Raw genomic sequence first — 23713 nt, 5'->3', positions numbered from 1 at the left:
CATCTATATTGGCACTTCTACTACTCTTACGCAAGGCTGTCTTGAAAATTTTGGAGGCCCTCTTTTGATTTCGGGTCTTCAAAATTTTGGATGTCGGAATTAATATATGTAAGAATTTAGACTCTTAAAATTGGTATATACATGAATTTATTATATTCTAAAAATTAGCATATATGCAGAAATTTAGGCCCTTAAAAATTGGTATATGCAGGAATTTAGACTTAATGCTCAAAATTTAAGATTTATTGATATGAATAAACCCAAAACTTTAAATTTAAATAGTATTTAGATACTTAAATATTTCTATTTAATGTTATATTTTTTTTAATAAATTTGGACCCCTAAAATTTGAAAGTCATGTCCATTAGAGCTGCTTGCACCTACCAATAACTGACCCTGCTCTTAAGTTATAACTAAACATATAATGAGCCCTAACTCATATGATTTATCAATTTTTTGAATTCTGCTCTTCACCCATCACATTTCGCTCGCACCTTGCAGCCATGCCTAAAATGCCCCTGCGCTAGTTAACTACCGCAAGTGTAAACTTGTGCGCAAGTTAAATAGCGCGGCGCATGTTAAGTGGCGCAAGTGTAAACTAGTGCAAACTTTAAGTGGTGCAAAGTGCCTACTTTTTATTTATTTATTCAATATGGTGCAAAGTCGAAAATATTTTATTTATTCAATATGATTCAATAAATTATTTTATTTAGTTAATATGGCGCAAAGTCTAAATATAAATTCTATTTTATTTTATTCTAAATTATTTATGCATTTAAAATAAATTTGATTTTATACTAATTCAATTTTCATTCTAATTTATTTATTCATTAAATGCAAAATTAGAAAATAAAATTGATTTTATTTATTCAATACATAAGTATAAACATAAAATAAATGCGAAAAATAAATACAAATAAAAAACAAAATTAATAAAAATAACTCTCATTTTATTAATATGATTCAAACATTACATTATAATACATATATTTTACCCTCTTCGGTATATGCCAATAGCTCTTGGGGAAAATAGTGATCCGTCATGTTGGGGAAACAAACCTAATTTTATCTCAAGGGATGATGTCCTTTTCCCCAACTTAACGGACCACTATTTCTCCCAAAAGCCACCGATATTTACCTAAAGGGGTATAAAGACCCTAGAGACTATAGAAGCAAAGAAGAAGAAGAGAAAGAGGGGGAGAGAGTGGGAGGAGAAAATGTGAGAAAAAGAGGAAGTATGTGAGGGTTTTTATAGGTGATATAAGGTATATGACACTTAATGAGGTCCAAAAACGTGTAAAATCCAATTAAAACCATTGACTACCGTCCAAGAAACGTTTGTGCTTCAGTTTTTACCACCAGCCAACTTGTGCAAGTTAACTCGCGCATAGGCTCAGTGGTGCACGACTTAAGTCACGCATAGATTGTGAGGTGCGCATGTTAAGTGTTGCTGCATTACTTAACTCACGTAGGGTTGTATTTGAAAAAAGTGCAGGGCGCGAACAAAATGTGTTAGATGAAGAGTAGAATTCCAATTTTTTTAATCAAAAGGGTTTAAGCCCAAAAAAAAATTATCAACTTTTATAATCAAAGGGGCTTAAGCCCCAAAGAAAAAACAACTAAAAACCTTTAGGAAACACAATTTATGAAACATCAAGCAATAAAGTAGAAATCTGCTACATGATTGATCAACTAAACTATTATAAAATAATATCTTATTTGTTGGAGAGTGCTATTTATTCACAAAGTTTTAATTAGTATTCCTAACCTCTAACTGGTTGGACACAACAGAAGAACTATCTCAATTTAGAGAAGAGAATTTCTCAGATCACTTTACCTCCATTGAAGATCCAAACCATTGAATGTATTCTCTCTCTTGCTTTCAATATTAAATATTTTTTATCGTTTATTTTAAATGGTTGAGATTTCGCTAAATATCTCCAATATTATTTTGAATGGTTGAGATTTCACTAGATCTCTCCAATCTGAAATCACTCAAAACTAGTGTCAAGTGACTTCTCCAATATGATTATGATTGTCTTTGATGAAAAGAAGATACGCTAATTTCATCGGAAAAGGCATCATCAATAATATTGAGATATTTAATTTACAGGTAGAGATCAAACTTGATACTCTGAATTTGCAACACTCAAATACACTATGCTAGACTAGACCCTAATGACAATAACGAGTTACAATAATATACAATAAGTAATAGTGGGGAGGAGATCCTCTCCCGTGACTGCACTGTCTAGTGAAATCTAGTTCATTTATCTTTGTTTACTAATTGTATATTTAATAATTGAAAAGAAAAAGAACGACAAAGATTAACATTGTAGGCCTTCCATTGAAAACCTCACGGGAGAGAATCCCAGTCCTTGATAGTGTATCTATATATATGTGAAATAAGAGAGATTGATGACACGAGAATGTGAGGGTTATGTACATGAATAAGTGAAACAACGAGAGCCTTTAAATTAAATGAGATTAATGATTATGATTTGGTCTTAAAATAACGTTTGACATCCGATATTAATAGATTCTAACTCATACATATACACTTTTTTTTTTTTTTTTTTACAAAAAAGAAATTTAGAGATCACCTGCAGTTGTATAGAGAACATTAGTATAGATAATTATTATATTTTTTAAAATAATTTCTCGATGTACTCTATACATGCAACTATTGGGACTAATTCCTTTGAAAATTTTCATCATATTCAAAAGTTATCTCTCTTAAATGATAAATTTTTATACGTTGAAGTCATGATCAAACTCATAATGACCACACTCAGGACCACACTTAGGATTCTAGATGTTAATTTACCAGTCGGACCACACAAACTTAATTGGTATTACAAATTGATTAATCAGAAGAAAGTTTTTTCTTTAATCACATCCTTTTAATGGGCAGACAAATACATAAGGATCACCCAAAAGAGAGGCATTTGTTTCCTTCCAATTCATCATCCTAGTCCTAGTAAATTTGCGAGAAATGATATTTGTACAACCACTTTATTACAACATTTTCACAACTTTCTCTCTCATATTCACATTATATTTTTATTCTCTCTCTTCCTTTTTTCTCTCTCTATTGTTTTGGACCAATAAGAAGAGAGAAAATAAAAGTTGTCATCAAAGTTATCCCAAATAATTGTACATATATCACTACTCTAAATTTGCACATGGGAGACACTATTAATCTTGTAATTTAGCTGTCTAGATCCTTGCAATCTTTTCCTTTCTTTTTTTATTTCTGATGTAAATCTTTCCCACATGATCAGGGGCCTCATCAACCATGCTTATGTTATCACCTTTCAAAAACAAAAATGCTTATCAATCAAATATTCCTATTATTCGTAAAGCTTGAGGACTAAATTTGTCTTCTTTACTATGCAACCCATGAAACCAAAGAGTTCAACTTTTATCAAAATCTCCACGTGAAACTGTCTTGTGATTTACCCATAAAAAATCTTGTAGTGTTATGAAGATCTTTGTAATTTTATGATATTTGGTGGTTATGATAGGATAAGAAGTGATAGAGAAAATTACATGTTTCTTCTTTTAAATATGCTTGAATTAAACATTCTCTTTAGTTTACTCCATCTTTCTGAGAGAAACTTGAATTATAATACTCTTTTATGTTAAAATAAACATTTTTTCTCCTTAATGATTGTTTTGTTATATCTAATAACCTAACAAAAAAACAATCTAACACACTCCAAAGAAAAATAGTGTTGCAGATCCATTATAATATATTTAAAATTTGAATGCATATTTTTCTCTATTTTTTTATTCGCAATTTCATTAACATCCAGTTTTAAATGATATTATAAAATATGAAACGACACAAAATAAAATTAATATATATTAATTTTTTTGAGAGTTGATAAAAAAAAGGTAATTTAAAAGTGAATTTTATATTCTAAATTATAAAATTAATAATAAAATATTTAAATTAATTATCGTTGATATTTAAATTATATAAAAAAATAAACTTATTTTTCTTAAATATAGTAGTTCAAAGTTAGTAGAAATGATAAAAATATTTATGTTAAAATAGACAGCGGTTCAAAGTTAGTTAGTAGATATCATTCCTTAAAAAAAGCTAGTAGATATAATAAAAATATTTATATTAAAATAGATTAAAGAGTAGCATATTTAATTGTTAAGGATAATGTTATAATTCAAACATCTCATAAAAAAAGAAAGAATAAGTTTTACTTTTCGGTAGAGAGAATATATATTTTAACGTAAGAGGAGGGGACTATAATTTAATCTTCTCATAAAAAAAATATAATTTATTCATAAAGACATGATAAGATATAAATACAATGCCTTACCAAAAAAAATATATGATAAGTTTGATGGTCACCTCACCGAAGTAGAAAGAGAGATTGTAATTTTCTTTTTTGGTGAAATGGAGCGACATGTTGAATTTTTTGTAGGCAAAATTAATGTTATTTTACCCCCAAATTCTAATATTTAATTGAAATTATTATAAAAAAATTAATTTTATCAATTAATATAATATTGTATAATTTTCAAGGAAAAATCTATGTTTTAAGGATTTTCATTTTAACTTTATTTAAAAGAAACAAAATTTTAGTAAACTTATAACAATGCGTTTTTTTACTAAAATTAAACGATATTCATTCACTCAAATTCATAGAGTACATCCATGTTAATAACATAACGAAAAAGTACATAAGTCTACAAATATGACTATTCTCTAATCTCTGGAATAATCATGCCTCTGGATTTGAAACGTTGATGACACCAAAATCATTGATTGGATCTGCAGTGGATCCAAACTGAACTTACAATCTAAACTAAACAAGACGGAAAAGACAAATAACGACGCACAAAGACGACACACAAAACAAAGTCACTCTAAAACGACGAAATCAGGAAGAAAAAAAATAAATAAATGTAAAAATCACTTATTTAACTGATTTAGAGGGGATGATTTTGGGTCAAGAATTGACCATAAACCACCTCTCTTTGGTGGATGAATGAGAAAAAAGTAGGGTTTTAGGTGACAACTCTCAAGAGAGATATGAACCTCACCGCAAACATGGAACACATGTCCATCCACCACTCACTACATCGACCACAACAAGTTTCAAAAGTAGCCATTTCTGGCCAAGCATCCGAGGCAATAGTAGCAATCTAAAAGTTGTGTAAAAACAGATCAGCAACTAGTCGTCGAAGAAAGAGGCCAAGAGTCGACAATTAACAACAAATTGGAAGCAAGTTCTCACATAACCCACACATTGACGAACTGACCAAAGAGAACCCAACAACCCACAATAGAAAGGGTGGCGCTGGACCTCTCTAGTTTAAACCAACCATCACTGACACGAACCCATATGAAACACATTTTTTTAAAACAACGGAAACGATCGAATCTCATATCGAAGACAAATTCAATCCCACAAGAACCATCTTCCAACGCTGTAAAGGAGGTGAAGATCTTAATGACTAGCCCAAAAGGAGTTCAAAAGAAGCAAGTCTTCGTAAATAAGGTAGCTTCGAACTTTTGAAGAATAGGCAGATAAAGTTAGTTTAACGGTTTAGAGAGAGAAAAACAACCACTAAGGATATTCATTAAAAAAATTAAAATTTAAGTCATATTCAGGACTATCTCTTTTTGAAAATTATATAGGTAAAATCAACCTTATTTTTCTCTAGAGTTTTCACGATTTATCTTCAATTATTATTTCATAACTATTTATTTATTGTTTTTTACAAAAAACTGCTTTAATTTATCATCCTGAAAAAAAAAATGCTTTTTTATATCTATTTAGAAAAATTATTAATTTTTTATTGGAACCAATTGAACAATTCTATAGTATTTTAAGTAAGTTTCTTCATAATTATTTATTTTTGACTCGTTTCTTATTATTTTCACGAAAATAAGGGAAGGAGATTCATTCCCAATTCTTATTAATTAAAGAGGAATTAATTATCTATTAACATTATAAAAATATATTTTTTATTAAATAATATTTTAAACATACAGTAAAGCATAAATGACATTTGCGAAATCACATACACTTTGCTAGTTAGTAATCTAAAAATATTGCTTACCTCATTTGACAAACATGTCCCTATTCACCGCTCAATAGGTGTTGATGGCTCATTACTCTCACATAAGCCAAATTTTTACTATACAATAAGTATATTATCTATATTTTAAAAAAAATGTATATTATCTAATCGAGCTCTTTTTGTTCTTATATTTATATTGTCTCCTAATTACTATAAATAGTTGTTAATTGAATTTATATTTGACCATAATTAAATTGTTAATAGATCAAGGATGAAAATCAAACATTTTACCTTCTTGTTCTTTCTTTGTGTACTAATTCTTGTTTCTGTTGTGGCAATTGAGCCATCAAAAGATGGTAAACAATGTATATGCATATAAATAAATTGTCTTCACATTTCTTTCTTCTTTTTATTGTAATTAATAGACGTTTTTGTTTGATTTACAACAGACGAAACTAAAGATTCCAAAACAAAATTAACGGTAGATATGAATGGAGGCTTTGGTGGAGGTGGTCACTGTGGAGATCATGGAGGAGGACATAATGATGGATATTTGGGAAGTTGGTCAGGTAGCATAGAATGGACAGAAAACAAAGGAGTTTGGGGGCGAGTAGAAACTGGAGGACCTAGAAGAGGAGGAAATGAAGGAGGCGTGGGAGGAGGAGAAAATCAAGGACCTGGTTGGGGAGAACGAAAAGGCAGATGCGGAAAAAATCAAGGGTCTAAGGAACGTCAAAGAAAAGACAGAGAAAGACGTGAAGGATATTTGGAAGGAGGGGAAAATGAAGGACGTAGTTGGGGAGGACAAAAAGGTAGATGTGGCGAAAATCGAGGGCCTATGGAACGTCCAAGAGTAGGCATAGGAAGACGCGAACAATGTTCGGAAGGAAGAGAGAATGAGGGACCATGTTGGGGTAGACGAAAGGGCGCATGCAGAGTAAATAAAGGGCCCAAGGAATGTCCAAGAGAAGGAAGAGGAAGACACGAAGGATGTTTCGAAGGAGCGAAAAATGAAGGACCTATTCGGAGAGGACGAAAGGGCAGATGTGGCAAAAATTGTGGTCCTAGGGAACGTCCAAGAGAAAGAGGAGAAAGACGCGAAGGGTTTTTGATAGGAGGAGAAAAATAATGACCAGGTTGAGTAGGATGAGATGGCATATGATGTTGAAATCGAGGGTTTTGGGCATGAAGTATGTATAAGGAAAACACACATTTTAGCTTACTCGACGGCTAGTCTTTAATATGATTAACATATTTGCATTAAATTAAAATGTCTTTCAATGACCATCGTTAGATTTTACCACTTATATTATCATATTTAAATGAATAAGAAGCACCACAAATTTATGTCAAATTGTTTTATTCAATTGGCTGTTTTTATTTCGAACTTTTTTTTTTTTGAAGAAGTTTTATTTCGATCTTTAATTTTGTCATATATAATATAACTCAATAGTGAATAAATTAAAAACAAAATGTAATATGTTCAGGCAATATTTTGTAATGAAAAATAAAGAAACATTAAAAAAAATATATAGTACAACGGTACCATAATGGATTACACAACATGTCAAGATCTAAAATAAATAAGTCAACAACATTGATAACCGAGATAAATACATCAAAACAATGCTGCAAATACAACAAAAATAAGTGGAAGAATTGTCATAGGAAAAATAATAACCAAAATAAGATAGGTCGAGTTCTTTCTTTGTGCACTAATTCTTATTTTTGTTGCGGCAATTAAGCCATCAAAAGATGGGAAACAATGTATATGCATATAAATAAGTTGTCTTCATATTTTCTTTCTTATTTTATTGTAATTAATATACATGTTTGTTTGATTTACATTTGACGAAACTAAAGATTCTAAAACAAAACTAACATTAGATATGAATGGTGGCTTTGGAGGAGGTGGTCACTGTGGAGATCATGAAGGAGGACATAATGATGGAGATTTGGGAAGTTGGTCAGGTTGCATATAATGGATAGAAAACAGAGGAAATTTGGGGACCAGTAGAAATTGGAGGACCTAGAAGAGGCGATAGAGGAGGAAATAAAGGAGAGGTGGGAGGAGGAGGAAATGAAGGATCTGGTTAGGGAGAACGAAAAGGCAGATGCAGCAAAAATCAAGGGCATGAGGAACGTCTAAGAAAAGAGAGAGGAAGAAGTGAAAGATATGTGTTGGAAGGGAAAATGAAGGACTTGGTTGGGGAGGACAAAAAGAAAAATGTGGAAAAAATCGAGGGTAGAGGAACACCAAGAAGAAGGTAGAGGAAAACACGAAGGGTGTTGGGAAGGAGGATAAAATGAAGGATTTGGTTTGAGAAGAAGAGAAAGAAGATGTGGCAAAAATTGTGGGCCTAGGGAACGCCCAAGAAAAAGACGCGAAGGATTTTTGAAAGAAGGATAAAAAGAATGACATGGTTGAGTAGGATGAGAGGGCATATGCGGTTGAAATCGGGGGTTTATGGATCCCGTGAAATATGTGTAAGAAAAACACACATTTTATGTTACTGCATGACTAGTCTTTAATATAATTAACATATTTACCTTAAATTAAAATGTCTTTCAATGATCATACTTTGATTTTATCACTTATGTTATCATATTTAAATGAATAAGAAGCAACACAATTTTATGTTAAATTGTTTTGTTCAATTGGTGTATCCCTATCTACATCATTGACATTTACATCAATTATATTTAAATAATGCATTCGTCCATGTATACATGGTTATTCCCCAATGTTTTTCTAAATCAAAAACTCTACCAAGTTTTGAAAATCCCTTTGTGGCTTTAAGAGACCATTCACAAAAAGACTCAAGTTGGTCGACCACGTCTCCTTCTGTTATAAGCCGTTTGCTCAACTCACTTACAAGTGCGATTGTGGACATCTAACATGCTTCAATTTGTGGGATTGTGTTACAATCTAATGATGTCAGCTCAACAACTAACTCAACAACCATAGTGTTAGATACTTAACCAAAGTTGTTAGATAGGTAAGAATGTTAGTTATACGGTTATTAGAGAATGCTCAAAGTACATTTGAGTCTAGCTCACTAGTCACTAATCTTTATCATACCTTTCTCTTCAATAATGAATAATGGAATTTTATTCATTAGCTCCTATCATTTTCCTTGAGTTTTGCATCCAACTATTTACGTCTGAATTAGAAGGGGAACCAACAGAGACCAAAATCCTCTTAAACTTTTTTTTAAAAATATTTTTTATACTAGTATGTATTACTACGATATTTTTGTCTCTATATTTTTCTTATATGAACTTTATATGATGTTATATAATGAACTTTTTTTACTCAATATATTAGACCTTAAACTCTTAAATTTTTAGGTTTAATTGCACTAATCCTTAACTCATATCCCTAAAAGAGAAAAAAAAATGTGGGGGTTTTTTCTGCAATTTACAAAAGAACCATTACCTTTAAGTAACTACTAACTAGCATCCCAATTTTGGAATTCCTCGTTGCAATTTGACTTAGAATTTTTGACTCATTATCTGTGATTTTGTTTGCACATTCTCAACCATTACCAATGATTCACCACCCACGATTTCGTTATGAATTCATCCTCTTGCATTTGCATTTTCTTTGTTTAATATTTTCTTTCTTTGCTATTTAAAAATCGTTTAATATAATCATTCTTAAGCTTCAAAATACCTGTCTTTTCTAAATCTGTGAATTATTATTATTATTATTATTATTTTGACAAAAATAAAACGATATTCTTTCATTAAAATCGATAGAGTACATCAGATACAAACATCGCTAAAAACGTAAAGGGTGAATCTGCGAACAAACTCACAACACCCAAGTTAATAGCATACAACGACAAAATGCCTATAAATAATATGATAAAACTTAAGTCACCGAAATACCCATGCTTCCGGATCTGCAACGTTGACGTCCAAATCATTGGTTGAATTTGTAATTGACTGATGTAGATCTTTCAATAGGAACTGAACAAACACCGCGACAAAACGCGAAATCAAATGCCGCACAAGACGACGAAATCACAAAAACACAAAAGGAAAAACTTGATAGATGTGAAAACCACTTATTTAGATTGAAAGAAAAGGGGAAAAAAGATGTAGAAGGGTGATTCTAGGTCAAAAAATGACCTAAAACCATCCTTCTTCGATGAACGAAGGAGAAAGAAAGTTTAGAGAGAATTTGGAGTTTCTCCCACTAAAATTAGAGCCGGCTAACACTATTTTTTTTTTTTTTTTAATAATTTTGGATATATTTTAACTTTAAAGATATCATATCATTTCTTAAATTTCTTATCTGCATTTGAAAAAGTATTATTTCTTTAATAAATATACTTTCAACTCGGTCCTTCCTAAACCTAATTTTTAGTTCGGTCCTATAACCATCCCAAAATGTATTGGCTATCTTGTAAGTAATCTTCTGCTTGGTTCGACCAATTAATAGACGGCTACAAATTATAATGGATGGTGTTAGATTTTGTCCACACTAATGAAGCAAAAAATGAGCATATACCACAATATGCACATAACGATCCATTTAAGGTGGTTGATAGACCCTACCACCTCATTAACATTTAACTTTCCTGAGCACACCGTGCTTTCTCATGTGTTTGTGCACAGATGTTTGTCAAAGTTGTGCAAGCAAAACATTTAGCATCTACCGTTTCTCAAAAAAGTTAAGGAAGCAAAACAAGTGACTAGTACACCAACTAAGTGTGTCTTTGGTTTTGAAAGAATTATTTTGTAAAATTAGTTTCAACACTCAAAGTGAATTGAATTAATGTAAATTGATTATATTTATATACAGTGAGTTAAGAAATAAATGTAAGGTTAAAAATCAATTAAATAGATAAAAATGTTCACAATTTTTTTTTGAAAGAATAAACGTCAAATACTATCGTTAAATAATCAATTTTAGAGGTAAAACCTAGCTACTATGCCTCCAACAGATATATATTAATAAATTTATATAAGGTGACGAAAGGAAGTGATAAAATGGCTTGACAATATGGGTTTATGTAAGATGTCTATCGAACTTAATTGCAAGCAATTAGGAGACTCAACACTAATTCCATATTTGGTGCTAAGAGACTCAACACCAATTACATTTTGAAAATTGTTGTTAACACATTTGATAAGGCTGAAACACACATATAAAAGACGAAAATATCCCTTCGGTAGTTAACTGTCGATGCCTCCATAATTCGGCAGTTAACTGTCGAGGTCCTCATGACAGTGTTTTAACGTAAACTGACATAAAAAACCCCAAAAATAGCTACAATTAAACCGATTAAAATGCTTAATACCTGTTTTTTTTTTTTTTTACGTCAAAAGTGTGTTGATACCTCCTATGCTTGATGCTTCAATGATTTTGGAGCAAGATTTGGTGAAAAATATATTGGATTTGGGGGTTTAGATGGAAGAGGAAAGAAATGTGATGATGAAACAGTGAGTAGGGGGAGTAGGTGGCTATTTCATCTAATGAAACAGCGCCTCGACACTTAACTATCGAGGAATTCAAAAAACCGGCGGCAGTTAACTGCAGATGAATAGTGAAACTGACGGCAGCTACTGCTGAAGAGTATTTCGGTCTTTTATATGTGTGTTTCAGCCTTCTTATGTGTGTGAACAACAATTTTCTTACATTTTTGGTGTTACTAATATTTGTAAAGCTTCATTTAAAATCCACCAAAACTTTATGATAAGTTTTATTAGAAAACTAGGAAATAATGTTGTCTAATGATAGTAAGTGTGTCATTATCTTATATTAATTTCCACGTTCATGATCATATACCATTTTATATTGAAATTGTTATTATTAATAAAATGAGTTAAGTTAACTTCCGTCACAAAAATAAATAAATATATATATCATCCTCTTAAAGAATTCTAAGAAAATTCTTAAAACATATATATTTCTTTTTAAATAACAGCTAGTAATCTCTCAAAATACGTACCAAATAAAACATGTAATACATGGATTGAGTCAACTATAAGTCTACTATATGACATAGAACATATAGTTTAATCGGGGGTATATATATCATATCACATACATAATGACATAGAAGTAAATGTTAAAACGATCCTGTTCTGTCTGATATATGATTTAAAAATGGTAGGGTTTTGGTTCAGGTTGTGACCTGTCACCACCTGTGAGGTAGGTGACAATATATGTCTGTTATTTAAAGGACAAACATTAGTTCCTCTCAGCCTTTGTAACCAATTGAGTGGAGCACAAAGGGCTTTCAATCAGTGTCCCATTTACATTGCTTCCTATGCCCTTAATGTTTTTCTCGTACCTTCCATCAATTTCCTACACACAAATACAATACAACAACTTTCATTTGCTTACTTCCACTCATGGTTCCATTTTTGGGGTGAAATTTTGTCATAGTATGTATCTATATCTATATCAATCACTTATGTTTAAATAAAAATTGGGGAATGACTTAATTAATCATTGTTTTTTAAATAGCAAAGAAATATGTATTGAATGTGAAGATATAAGTATAGATCTAAACCAGCTCTAGCTAATTGAAGCAAGTGTTCATCTTCTCTGTAGAGGTGATATGAATCCATCTAAAAATAGCTATGAAACATGTACACAGTACACCTTTAAAATCAGATATGTCTTTATGTCTACATATATGAACGATATTCGTATGTCACATGTCAGATAGCTCTGACAAATGTTTTGAAAAATATATTATGTATTGTTGGGCCGACCCTGATAATATGTTGTGTCTTGTTTATGGGTGGATGATATAGGTAAATTTTCATAACAATGGGTAAATCACTTTGTTCAGCATAACAGTATTCTTAAGGGGAGAAAGGTTACGGAAAGTTAAACATTTAATTTGACTAATTACTATTTGGATGATTTGGTTAACAAGGAATCATTATTTTTTAAGGGGAAATTGCGGATAATAGTTTCTTGTTAGCTAAGATTAAGATAATGTTTGTACTTTTGGGGTTGATTTGTATTTAGAAAAGGTAGAAATTCGAGATATATATAATTATTCTTTCTTGTGCTTTAATCCATTGAGAAAAGTGTGTTTTACCTTGTAATAAAAAAAGTATGTTTTACCTTGTATAAAAAAAAGTGTGTTTTACCTTGTAGAAAAGTGTTTTTTATCACAAAAAAAATTGACTTTAATTTATATAAATTACTAGTAGCTCACATCTTTTTATCTAACTTTATTATGGCAATTTAATTGTGACCTTAAAATATAGTGGCTGTAATCCATTTGTCTTCCAATCAAACTCAAATTGTAAAAAGAAAAAGGATGCCTATTGTGCACCACCGACCTGATTTAACCAATTTGACATGACAAGTTTGAAAGTTAGCTTCATTATTTCTACTTTCTATATAACAAAATATTCACATTATATTGAAGGAGCTAAAGTTACATTGGACCTTTTTAATTTCAATTGATTTATAATTCTCTAAACATGTGCTGGTTGTAAGCTGACTTTCATGTCTATGAATTCTGCAATTCGATTTTCCTCCTTTTCCAGCTCTCACCCTTCCCTTTCTTAAAGGAAGTAGTTGCATCTTTGTAAAGAATTTGTTTGGTGGTCCTTTTTTATGATTTATTGTTAGTTAATGCTTAAATTGCCATCCATGGACCACATTGCAGCTCTAAAGTCTAAACCTTTCTTTGATTCCGAGATAAAGCAACAAGGAAAGAAAATAACAAAAGAAAACTCAGTTATTGCAATATAATGTGTATATATTCTTAGAATTTGAGTTGAATCTAGCTCAATTTTTAAACCTTTTTTCAATTTTTAATTTCAGACCATATCATAAATCGGCTAACAACTTTTCTTATAATTCAACTCCTTTAAAATCAATTTATAAGGTGATGATTGTCCTCCATTTATAAATACATCCTTAAATCATATTCAATCTGATGCAGGACTCGTAAGCTCGTAACATAGAGTTGACTAGTTATACTAATGTGCTCTGCTTCGAAGTGGACCTCAGTTATGGATGAAGTCATGGCAATAAAACTACGAAAGAGAGAAGTTCTAATAATTTGGTGAGGTACCTACATACATTATAACGCTCAAATCACTACGTGATAAAAAAAAAAAAAGTGATAATGAAAATAATGCCTTTTTTTTAGGGCTAGATATCTATACTTTTTTTTAGGTGAGAAGGTATCTATTTACATAAACAATTGTGTGGAGTCTTTTGATATCAGTTTATTAGACATGCTCCAAAATTGACACACCAATATGATAAATTGAAATTCAAAAAAAAAAAAAAATTAGGCGAGATTTTTTTTTTTGTTTTTGACAAAATTAGGCAAGAAATTATGTTTAGGATATTTATTCCTAGTCACGGATAAAGACACAATTCAACTGTGTATATTAAAACACATTAATATCGAAAAGTAAAGTTGTCTAGGTGTGACAAACATGTTAACATGCAAGAGCCCAGTAATGATTATCATGTGCAGAGATCGAATTTAAATTGTTTTGTTTGTTTGTTTTCTCACAACCACATGAAACTTCAGTGTCACATTATCACAGACTCAATAATACCATGAAACTAATAGTGAAATTACACATGCTTTCTTTTAGCACAATTATTTGAACATCAATTTGGTTGACAACCACATTGACAATCATATTTTTATAAAGAAAAGTAGAATTTGGTTAAGTAATTTTTTGGGAGAGTATTTGGGGTCTGCAATGATTTGAAATCCACCTGGTATAGTTTGGTAATTTACGCGGCGTTTTTAGAACTATTTAGTCTTCGTTAAATATGTGATTTAGATAGTTTGTGTTTGGATTCCTAAGTAGAAAAAGAATAGTCATACTTTTCTGGTAAGCGGGAATAAATTCTTAATTTTTTTTAATAAGTCAAGATGAGATATATTAATAACAACGACAATTTATCCCACACAAGGTCTGTGTAGAGTGAAGCATCCAAAAGAGTTACAATGTCATTGGTGCCCTAAAAACGAAGACACCATAAAAAAAAACATCAAAAATAATTACTCGTGGACACCCAAACAAAGAAGCGAATGTTTTCACCAATCGTAATAACTGAAATTGAACGACACCTGTTTTGATTTCAACCACAAGAAAGAGTTTAGCTTAACCTTGTCAATGAGAACAGATGGATCTGAAGCTCTACTTTTAAAGATATGGTTATTCCTCTCATTCCATAGAACACAAACGCAAGCAAGCCAGACAACTTTAAAGAATATGTGTGAAAATTGTAACAGCCCGATTTTTAGCTAGATTTATTTTAATTACTTTTATTATGTGTTTGTGTGTGACTATTTGTGCTTGTGTGTATTTAATTATCATTGGGTGCATTTACATGGATTACCGTATTAGAAGGGTATTTTGGTCATTTGGCGGGTAAGGGTAAAATGGTAATTTTGGTGAGAATTATTTTTAATATATTGTGAGAACCTTATTTTACTAAGTTACTAGTGTAGTGATTAGTTTTTACCGTTTAGTGACCGTTGGTTATATTTTACCATTGTTAGTAATTACCGTTGAGTGTTTATAAACTTTTTAGAATTGTGTTAGAATGGGTTAAGCCCATTAGGGTCTAGAATTGAGCCCAATTGAGTGGGAACACACCTAAACCTAAACTTGGAGAGAAATTCATTCATTCATTTCATTTCACAAGTTAGAGAGAGGTAGAGAGAGAAAGAGGGAGAAAGGAAGAACAAGGGTTAGAGAAAGGGAGAAACTTGAAGATTGAAGAATTAGGAGCTAAAGTGAAGTCTAAGTGTGAATTAATCATAACCTAAGGTAAGGGGGTTAGTGTTCTTCATAATCATGTTCATTTATTGCAATTTCTCATTTGTTGTATGAATATGGGTTGAATTGAATAAATGGATAACTGTTGCTAAATTCGTGCTCTAACTGTGATGTTATGTTTGTATGCATGAATTGATGATAATTGTATGATTGTTGGTGAAATCACATGTTCAATTATGTAAAAATGTGAAGTTATGAAAATTGTGCTCAATTGATGGATTTTGCTAAGTCATTGTGAATTGAGTTATGATTCTTGTTCAGTTGATGTTATTGCTGTTAATTGATGTTGTTGTTGATGAATCACTGCTTGGGTATGCATATTCATGAATAGGTGATGAAAATTTGAATTGTTGTTGGTGTTTTGGTGTGAATGGACAATTTGGTGAATTGGCTAAAAGTGAGATTGATTTTCATGTTCAATGTGTTTTTGAGTATCCTTGTGAGTTATATGACCTATAAACAATCTTTGAAAACATGTTTGGGTATTGGGAGATCAAAATTGGGAGTTTTGGGTGAAAAAGGGGTGGAACCCGTAACATTTTTCTGCAGAAATTTTGAATGGTCGCTTTAGCGACGCTGGAAAGTGTTGTCTGATGACTGCACGCTTAAGCGTGCTGTAAGCGAGCTGGTAAGCGTGCAGTTACAGTAGCTACTGGAATTTGGACGCTTAAGTGTGCAGGTGGACGCTTAAGCGAGCAGTTCTTTTTCCAGCACTTTTGAAATTTTGTTTTGAGCTTCCGGAGGCCAATTCGAACTTCTTAAAACACTTCTTTTAACTTGTATAATCATTAGTCTCATACTTAATCCTACTGGGACATCTCCTTGAATGAAATTTGGACTTGGTTTGTGAAATCAAAACTTAACTTTGAAAATTGCTCAAGAACGTTGATTTTTCCGAAAAATGGGATCTTCAAGGAAATGGAATGGGATTAAGATAGAATAGAGATTATATGATTACTGAAAATGGTAGTGATTGGTTTCCTTGAGTTTTATTTGGTTTTGGTTTTGAAAATGGAAGATTCTTATAAAATGTCAAGAGAGACGAACATTGATGAAAATATCCTTTAAAGCCAATCACCTTATAAATCTTTCATATTTAGTTTTGTATGACTATATGGAAGTATTTGATTGTTAGTTGAGTGTTGAATGTGATGTTTATCTTAAGGTGATGTATTTTCCTCTTGACTTGGAAAGTGGGCAAATCATGTATTTGATGTGAAATTATGTGAAGGTGATGATATTGGTGAATCCATATACATTGTTTATTATGATATGGTGGGTGAATATATATGTTGTTGTGAATTGTTGGTGAGTGCATATATGTCGAGAAATGACGAATTGGTGTGAATGCATTTATGCAAGTAATATTGGTGAGAATATGGTGAATTGTTTGTATGAACATATGTATTGTTGTTGAGATATATGTTTATGCATACATGACTGATGGTGACGGATTTTATATCCAATGTGGTGAGTTGTTTGTGTGAACATATGCATTGTTGTTGAGTCATATGTTCATGCATACATGACTGATGGAGACGGATATTTTTATATATCCAAATGGTGAGATTATGATGTTCTGTCGGCATCATGGGCGACGACCTAAATATTGGTGAGACTGGTACCGCATGCATCTAGAAGAGTCTAGAACATTGCATGCATTTGATTGGTTGATGAAGTATGTCATAATTGAATATGTGACTTGATGAAATGTAATTGGTGATTGTTCATGACTTATGATTGGTGATTGTTCATGAAATGTGATTGGTGATTGTTCATAACTTATGATTGGTGATTGTTCATGAAATGTGATTAATGAATGTTCATGGAATATGATTGATATTTGTTCATGATATATGTGATTGGTGATTGTGTATGAATAACTGTGAATTGATATTTGTTCATGACACATGTGATTGATGATTATTAATGTTAGATATTGGGGTTTGATGTAAGTATTGATATGAGAATATTATTATTGATCAAGTGCATGATGTTTATATTGAAATATTCATGTTAACTGTTATTTGGATTATGATGATGTAATACTTACCCCCAGTGGATCTGTGATGGACCGCCTGCATATCTGTATGGATGGGTAGACGTTGTGCAGGACTAGTAGCTTGGTGAGTTCCTGATGTTGGTGGATAGTGGGAGCTTTCTCCTCTATCGGGTCTTAGAGTAGAGTTGGCTCTGATCTAGGGTTTTGTTGTTAGCTCTAGATCTTGTTGGATTATTTTTATACTTTGAGATTTTGTCCATGTGTCGGACTTGGAGATTTTATGCTTATGCATTTTTGAGATCACATGACATGTATGTTTGATGTAAGAGATTTGTATCCGCTGCGACTGATGAGGTTTTATATACATGCATGTTGACCGTTGATTTGCTTTTGTTTTTCTTTGATTTGGTGAAAGTAGCGACTATTTCTTGAATATATGAATTATTCACATGTTTAATTGCTTTAATAGAAATAGGGTGTTACAAAAATCGCGGCATACCCGCCATATAAGAAAACTGAATAAAATGATGTCGAGGCACATTAGGAGCAACCGAAGATATACCTAGCCAAGTTCGCACATTGTACCAAACACTGTCAGAAATCCCACACCTATAAAAAGATGATATGCCGTTTCGGAATTACCACAGTCGGCTGCACACGCCAGGTCATTAGATTGAAGAATACTCCTTTGCGCCAATTCGTCTTTAGTAGGTAATCTATTGCGAAGGAGAAGCCACACGAACAGAGATACCTTCGAAGAGATATGCTTGTGCCTAACGTCATTAACAAGATTCCTAACCACATGTTCATCGGTCGTAGTAAAAAAGCGATAGACACCTCGCACTGAGTAACAATGATTAGGATCAAGCAACCACTTCCACTTGTCAAGAACATGCTCTACAAAGCAATGTTATGTAACAAAGCAGAACACTCCCTCACACTCTCACACCCCCCCACCCTAGCCTCTCCATCTCCTCCACCGTGTTCTCCTGGTTCACGGCCAAATCAAATAGGCGGGGAAATTTAATCCTTAACCGAATTTCCCCAACACAGTTATCATGCCAGAACAAAGTCATATGTTTATATTTTGGTGGTTGAAGATGGAAATTTCTAATTTAACTTTGTTCGATAAAGTTAAACGTTTATCATTTTGATGGTTGAAGATAAAAATCTTTAATTTAGCTTATGATCTCCAGCTTTGATGTCGTAATCCTATTTTATATATGGTTTTGTCTTAGTTTTTTTTTTTCCAGCTTGTTGGTTTTTAGTTCCGCGTTTTGATTATGCAATGAAATATTTGTACTCTTGATTTCTATCATGTGCTTGGTAGAAATACTTTTTCGTTAATATATTTCATTTTGTGTTGTTAGTTTCTTTTTAATATTGGTTATTGTTAAGTTTCAAAATGTGCACGTTGTAGTCATTTGTTTAATTAAAAAAAACGTTCAGGTGAATATTAGATGCTAAGATAGCTAATTCAAATCATCAATTTCATTATTTTTGTTGCCTAAGCAAATTGCATTTTTTCGAGGAGAAAATGAAGTTTTGGATTTCCTTCTGTAAGTCTGATGAACCTTACCATTTTTAATTTGGATTTTTTTTAATAAATTAAAATTAATTAAAAAATATTATACGTGAAATTGTCACTCAACAACGTCAGCATCTAACATTGAATTAAAACATTATATTATCACATTTCCTCATCCTTTTATGTATATTTTCCTTATGTACAAGTTTATCATGTTGTGCTATTGTTGCATATGTGATCCTTAGGATGATTGATTGTTGAGGCTTTCGAGTTGCTCAACCTATCATAACGTATTTTTCAGCAATGGATTGTTGGAGGGGTATTACAGCAACGCAGGGGAGTCTATAAAGCAATTATCTAACTCGAGTATCCATTCCTCATTCATTCTACTTACTCCTACATCCAATAAACTGAGCCCTCTAGTGCCATTAGGCCTAGCCCAACTGCAAAACTGCTAATTTATAAGGAAATTGATGTGTCCACTTCAAAAAATGCTATCACACACATATATCCCCAACTGCACTGCAGTTAACTACGTTCACTAAACGAATTATAGTTAACTACCGTTGTGCTCAGCTACACTTAAGTGCAGTTCTTGGTAGTAGCATTTAATGTTTTTCCTTAAGTGCGTAAGACCGTATTAAAAAGTATGTTCTTTCGAGGGTCTTCATAATCAAAATACACCTCATTTGAATTTAAAGTTTATATTTGAATTCTTGTACTGAAAGCAAGAACACACATTCAACATATTGAGTATTATGTACATTCATAGTGAGAAAAGTGAATGCCGAAAAGGACAAAAAAAATTCTGCTTTTCACACTTTCCTCTGTACTTCTTAGTTTAAACTATATCGTAAGTAAGCACCTTCTTCAACTTCATTTTCAATCTCAATCCTAATTTTCTTTTCCCTTGTTCCATGCATTTTCTGTTCTCATGATATGGCAGCAGACAATAGAAAACACACAGTATTCTACCCGCAAAACTCGCCAAGAGTAAGAAAAAAGAAAAAGTGGGGTCCACTTATTTCACATCTCATTAGACCATTAATTTGGATTTGCACCACTTGACAAATCTAGCATTTGACTAAATTGCACATCGTAGAGCATTTCATTAAGATGTAGCACCTTAAATATTAATTGAATACACATTGACTATGGTTGATAATCCCATGCATTCACGTGGTTCCTGTTGAATCGAGATCAAATGATCTCGATCCAATGACCAATCACTTTCAAGTGCATTGGATTATCGATTATAAACACTTCGAATTTATGTTGCAACTACGACTATATAACTAAATCTTTAGAAAAAGACTATATAATTAAAATATGAACTGTCACATCACATCTAAATTTAAAAATCTACTATGCACAACTGTGTCAAATGTATAATTTCTTAAATGTATCTTTCACATGAGCATGACCCTTGTTGAATAATCTAATCCTGTTTTAAGCTTTCTATATTGCTTGTTTTAATTTGTCATCACAACATAGACATGGACATGGAGAAAATAACAAATTAAAAAACTATACATTTTGTGATACAGTTAGATTTTCAAGAACCATTTTTCTATTATTTCATAGAAACAAACAAAACAATAGGAAAAAAATTATTTATTTTTTTGCCAAATTTTTCTCTATCAGATTCACTGCATAATTCATAATGCTGTTTCTTACTTTTGTTAATAATAACAACAGCTTTTGTTGTTGCATCTCTCTCTCTCTCTATAGGGACACAGAAGAGAGAGAGAGAGAGAGTGATAAGTTACCTACCACAGTGTAGAGTAATATCTTTTTTCACACAATTCATTAACCTTTTGGTTCTTTTTTGTTGAGCTTCATAAAAACTCAAACTATCTTCATCAAACTTTGGTGGAGTATTAATGATCTTTGCTTCACTTAGTCATTACATGAAGATTCTCATCTTGGTTGTTACAAAATGCAGGTAAATGAGGACAAGTTTCATGTTGTTGTGGACATAGACAACAATGTATGTCACCGGAGTAATGAACGATGTTCTAACTCCGGTGACCGGTTAAATGAGGATCAAAGGTGTGAGATTGTAGGAGTGTCTGAAAAACAAAGAGGATCTTGTGATTCAGATGGTTCATCTGAATCAGAATGTTCTGTGGAGTTGGATCTGGATGGTGGTGGTGTAGTTTCTGATGTTAAGGTGCATTTGGATAAGGTGGAGAGGGATTGTAGGATTTGTCATCTTAGTATGGATATGACAAACCATGAATCTGGAATTCCTATGGAGCTTGGTTGTTTTTGCAAAAATGATTTGGCTGCTGCTCATAAGCATTGTGCTGAGGCTTGGTTCAAGATTAAAGGCAACAAGTAAGTACTAGTACCCTTTTGGAATAAAGTTATGAATTTGTGAGATTTATGAATGATATTGCTATCCACTATATTTGAGTAGATATGTGTTCTAGTATTATGTGTGAGTAAGAAGCCACATTGAATGAAATTGTAGATGTTGAACAATGTATAAGAGTATGTTTGGTTCTGCCGTCACAGAAGTTAATTGATTTATGTTTAGATATATTCACGAAAAAAAATAATTTTATCAATTTATGTTTAAATAGTTTTGTTAAGAATTGCTTCTTTGTGTATGCCAATAAATTTCAGAATTGATTCTAAGTTGCTGCATAAGCGAGGTATATTAGCTTTTAGGTAGAATTGATTTGTGGAACGGAATCATTTCTTCAACCGGAAGCCAAACATAAAAATTTATGATCAAATCACATTTGACTAACCCAAACATGATTTTGGGAGGAACAAACATGAAACTAAACGTAGGCTAAGTGATGAGAGATACATATACCGATTGTCTTAAAATTTTGTTTGAAGACGTGGTGTTCAGTCTTTAGATCACTTGCGTGCTTGTTTGCAGCATAATGGGATGATCCTAGAGTGTTTTAGAATTCTCTTTTGTTTTTCTTTTTGTGGAAAAATTGTGGATAAGGCACATATCCTTTACCTTATCCTAAGCTATTTGACTTTTCCATTTGTTGCTTGTCCTTAGTATATTCATTTGCTGCCAAATACTTTGGATAATGCAGTTTTAAGATAGTGCCTATGAAATGTATTCATAGTGGAATGTGAATCTAATTCTTCTTTTGTAATCAAAAGGACATGATGAAAACTTAGCTCAGCTGAGCTACATTATTATAAAAAGGGTTTAGGACTTTAGGTAATAATGGTTAAAAGAAAAATATTGGAATGTAGCTGAAAATATCCCATTTACATCCCAACTAGTGTTCAAGCATAGTTATCAGTTTTGGTGATACCTGCATTTCTCAAAGTATTAGTTTCATCTGTTTTCATCTGTTCTGTTTTGTGTTTCGATTACTTTTGGAGGTTTGACATTGTAAACACGAGTATTTTCATATCTGCATCAAGTTTCAGAAAACTAGATAAAAGCCAAATGCGCGTATATCTAATGATTATACTACATGAAGATTAATATACTGTTGAATGTAAAGGAGTTGAAGTTTGAAAGGATTAGTATATTAAATGCAGATAGAACTAATTATTGATAGGAAAAGCAAGTTGAATTATTTGATGTTTGATGTTGGTTCCTAAGTTTGACACTTTATTCGCAAGTATATTTGTGAATATTATTATATTTACTAGTGGTATGAACTGCAATAATTTTTTTGACTTGCTTGATTAACAGAACTTGTGAAATCTGTGGATCAATTGCACACAACGTAGCCGGTGCTATTGAAGTTCAAATGACAGAACAGTTCAATGAATCGAGTGATCCCTCCATTGTACCTCCAACTGGACCTTCACCGCCATCAGAAACTCGAAATTTTTGGCAGGGACATCGGTTTTTGAATTTCCTTCTAGCATGTATGGTTTTCGCCTTTGTCATATCATGGCTTTTTCACTTTAATGTTCCCTCTTGAATTCCTGTGTAACTTGAGGATGAAGCAGGTAACATGATAGAGGGTTATGGACACAGGTATCAAACTCAATACCTTATGTCTCTCCATAGTTTGATTTGGAGATGTGTACTTTTTTACATATATGATGTTCATATATGTTTTTATGATGTTATTGTTGTTTCTCTTGTTTTGTTCAACCTAGGATAGTATCAAAAGGATGTTATCTTAATATCTTTATTTAAATTTGTATATCATTGTAAGTCTTTTTTCTCCATCATGTATAAATTGTATTGTTTAAATTGATACACATGTTGGACATGTGGAGGAAAAAAATATACTTTAGTTTAATGTTGTGTTTTGGTGTATATATGATTAATATTCATGAGTGAAGGAAGCATATGAATTTATTGTTATGGAAGTGCTTAACTGACTTTG

General features: G+C 31.9%; 2 protein-coding genes and 1 pseudogene across 3 annotated transcripts; all 3 read left to right on the top strand.

The window, feature by feature from the left end:
- Window positions 1–6249: 6249 nt before the first annotated feature.
- On the top strand, window positions 6250–7441 carry LOC11406067 (glycine-rich cell wall structural protein 1.8). Of its 2 annotated transcripts, none has more exons than XM_003616494.2 (2): window positions 6250–6410; window positions 6504–7441. In XM_003616494.2, exons 1-2 carry the CDS (start codon window positions 6326–6328, stop codon window positions 7181–7183), a joined length of 765 nt encoding a protein of 254 aa, XP_003616542.1. In that variant the 5' UTR covers window positions 6250–6325; the 3' UTR covers window positions 7184–7441. The 2 variants fall into 2 exon arrangements, with proteins under 2 accessions (XP_003616542.1, XP_024639643.1); XM_024783875.2 differs by having other exon boundaries at window positions 6269–6419.
- On the top strand, window positions 7206–8509 carry LOC120580688 (rRNA 2'-O-methyltransferase fibrillarin-like; annotated as a pseudogene).
- Window positions 8510–21058: 12549 nt separating this feature from the next.
- Window positions 21059–23691, top strand: LOC11413730 (uncharacterized). Its single transcript, XM_003616491.4, has 2 exons — window positions 21059–21722; window positions 23065–23691. The coding sequence occupies exons 1-2, from the start codon at window positions 21322–21324 to the stop codon at window positions 23297–23299; spliced, it is 636 nt and encodes a 211-aa protein (XP_003616539.1). The 5' UTR covers window positions 21059–21321; the 3' UTR covers window positions 23300–23691.
- Window positions 23692–23713: the final 22 nt, after the last annotated feature.

Source organism: Medicago truncatula, chromosome 5, assembly GCF_003473485.1.
Source record: "Medicago truncatula cultivar Jemalong A17 chromosome 5, MtrunA17r5.0-ANR, whole genome shotgun sequence".
In the NCBI taxonomy this organism is placed as follows: domain Eukaryota; kingdom Viridiplantae; phylum Streptophyta; class Magnoliopsida; order Fabales; family Fabaceae; genus Medicago; species Medicago truncatula.
Note: the sequence above shows the minus strand (reverse complement) of the source record. Positions and strands in the feature narration are given on the sequence as shown.

Coding starts and splice junctions, on each gene's coding strand:
- LOC11406067 (XM_024783875.2), top strand. CDS start 6,326: ATGAAAATCAAACATTTTACCTTCTTGTTCTTTCTTTGTGTACTAATT. Junction 6,420..6,503: donor ATCAAAAGATGGTAAACAAT/GTATATGCATAT, acceptor GATTTACAACAG/ACGAAACTAAAGATTCCAAA.
- LOC11413730 (XM_003616491.4), top strand. CDS start 21,322: ATGCAGGTAAATGAGGACAAGTTTCATGTTGTTGTGGACATAGACAAC. Junction 21,723..23,064: donor TTCAAGATTAAAGGCAACAA/GTAAGTACTAGT, acceptor CTTGATTAACAG/AACTTGTGAAATCTGTGGAT.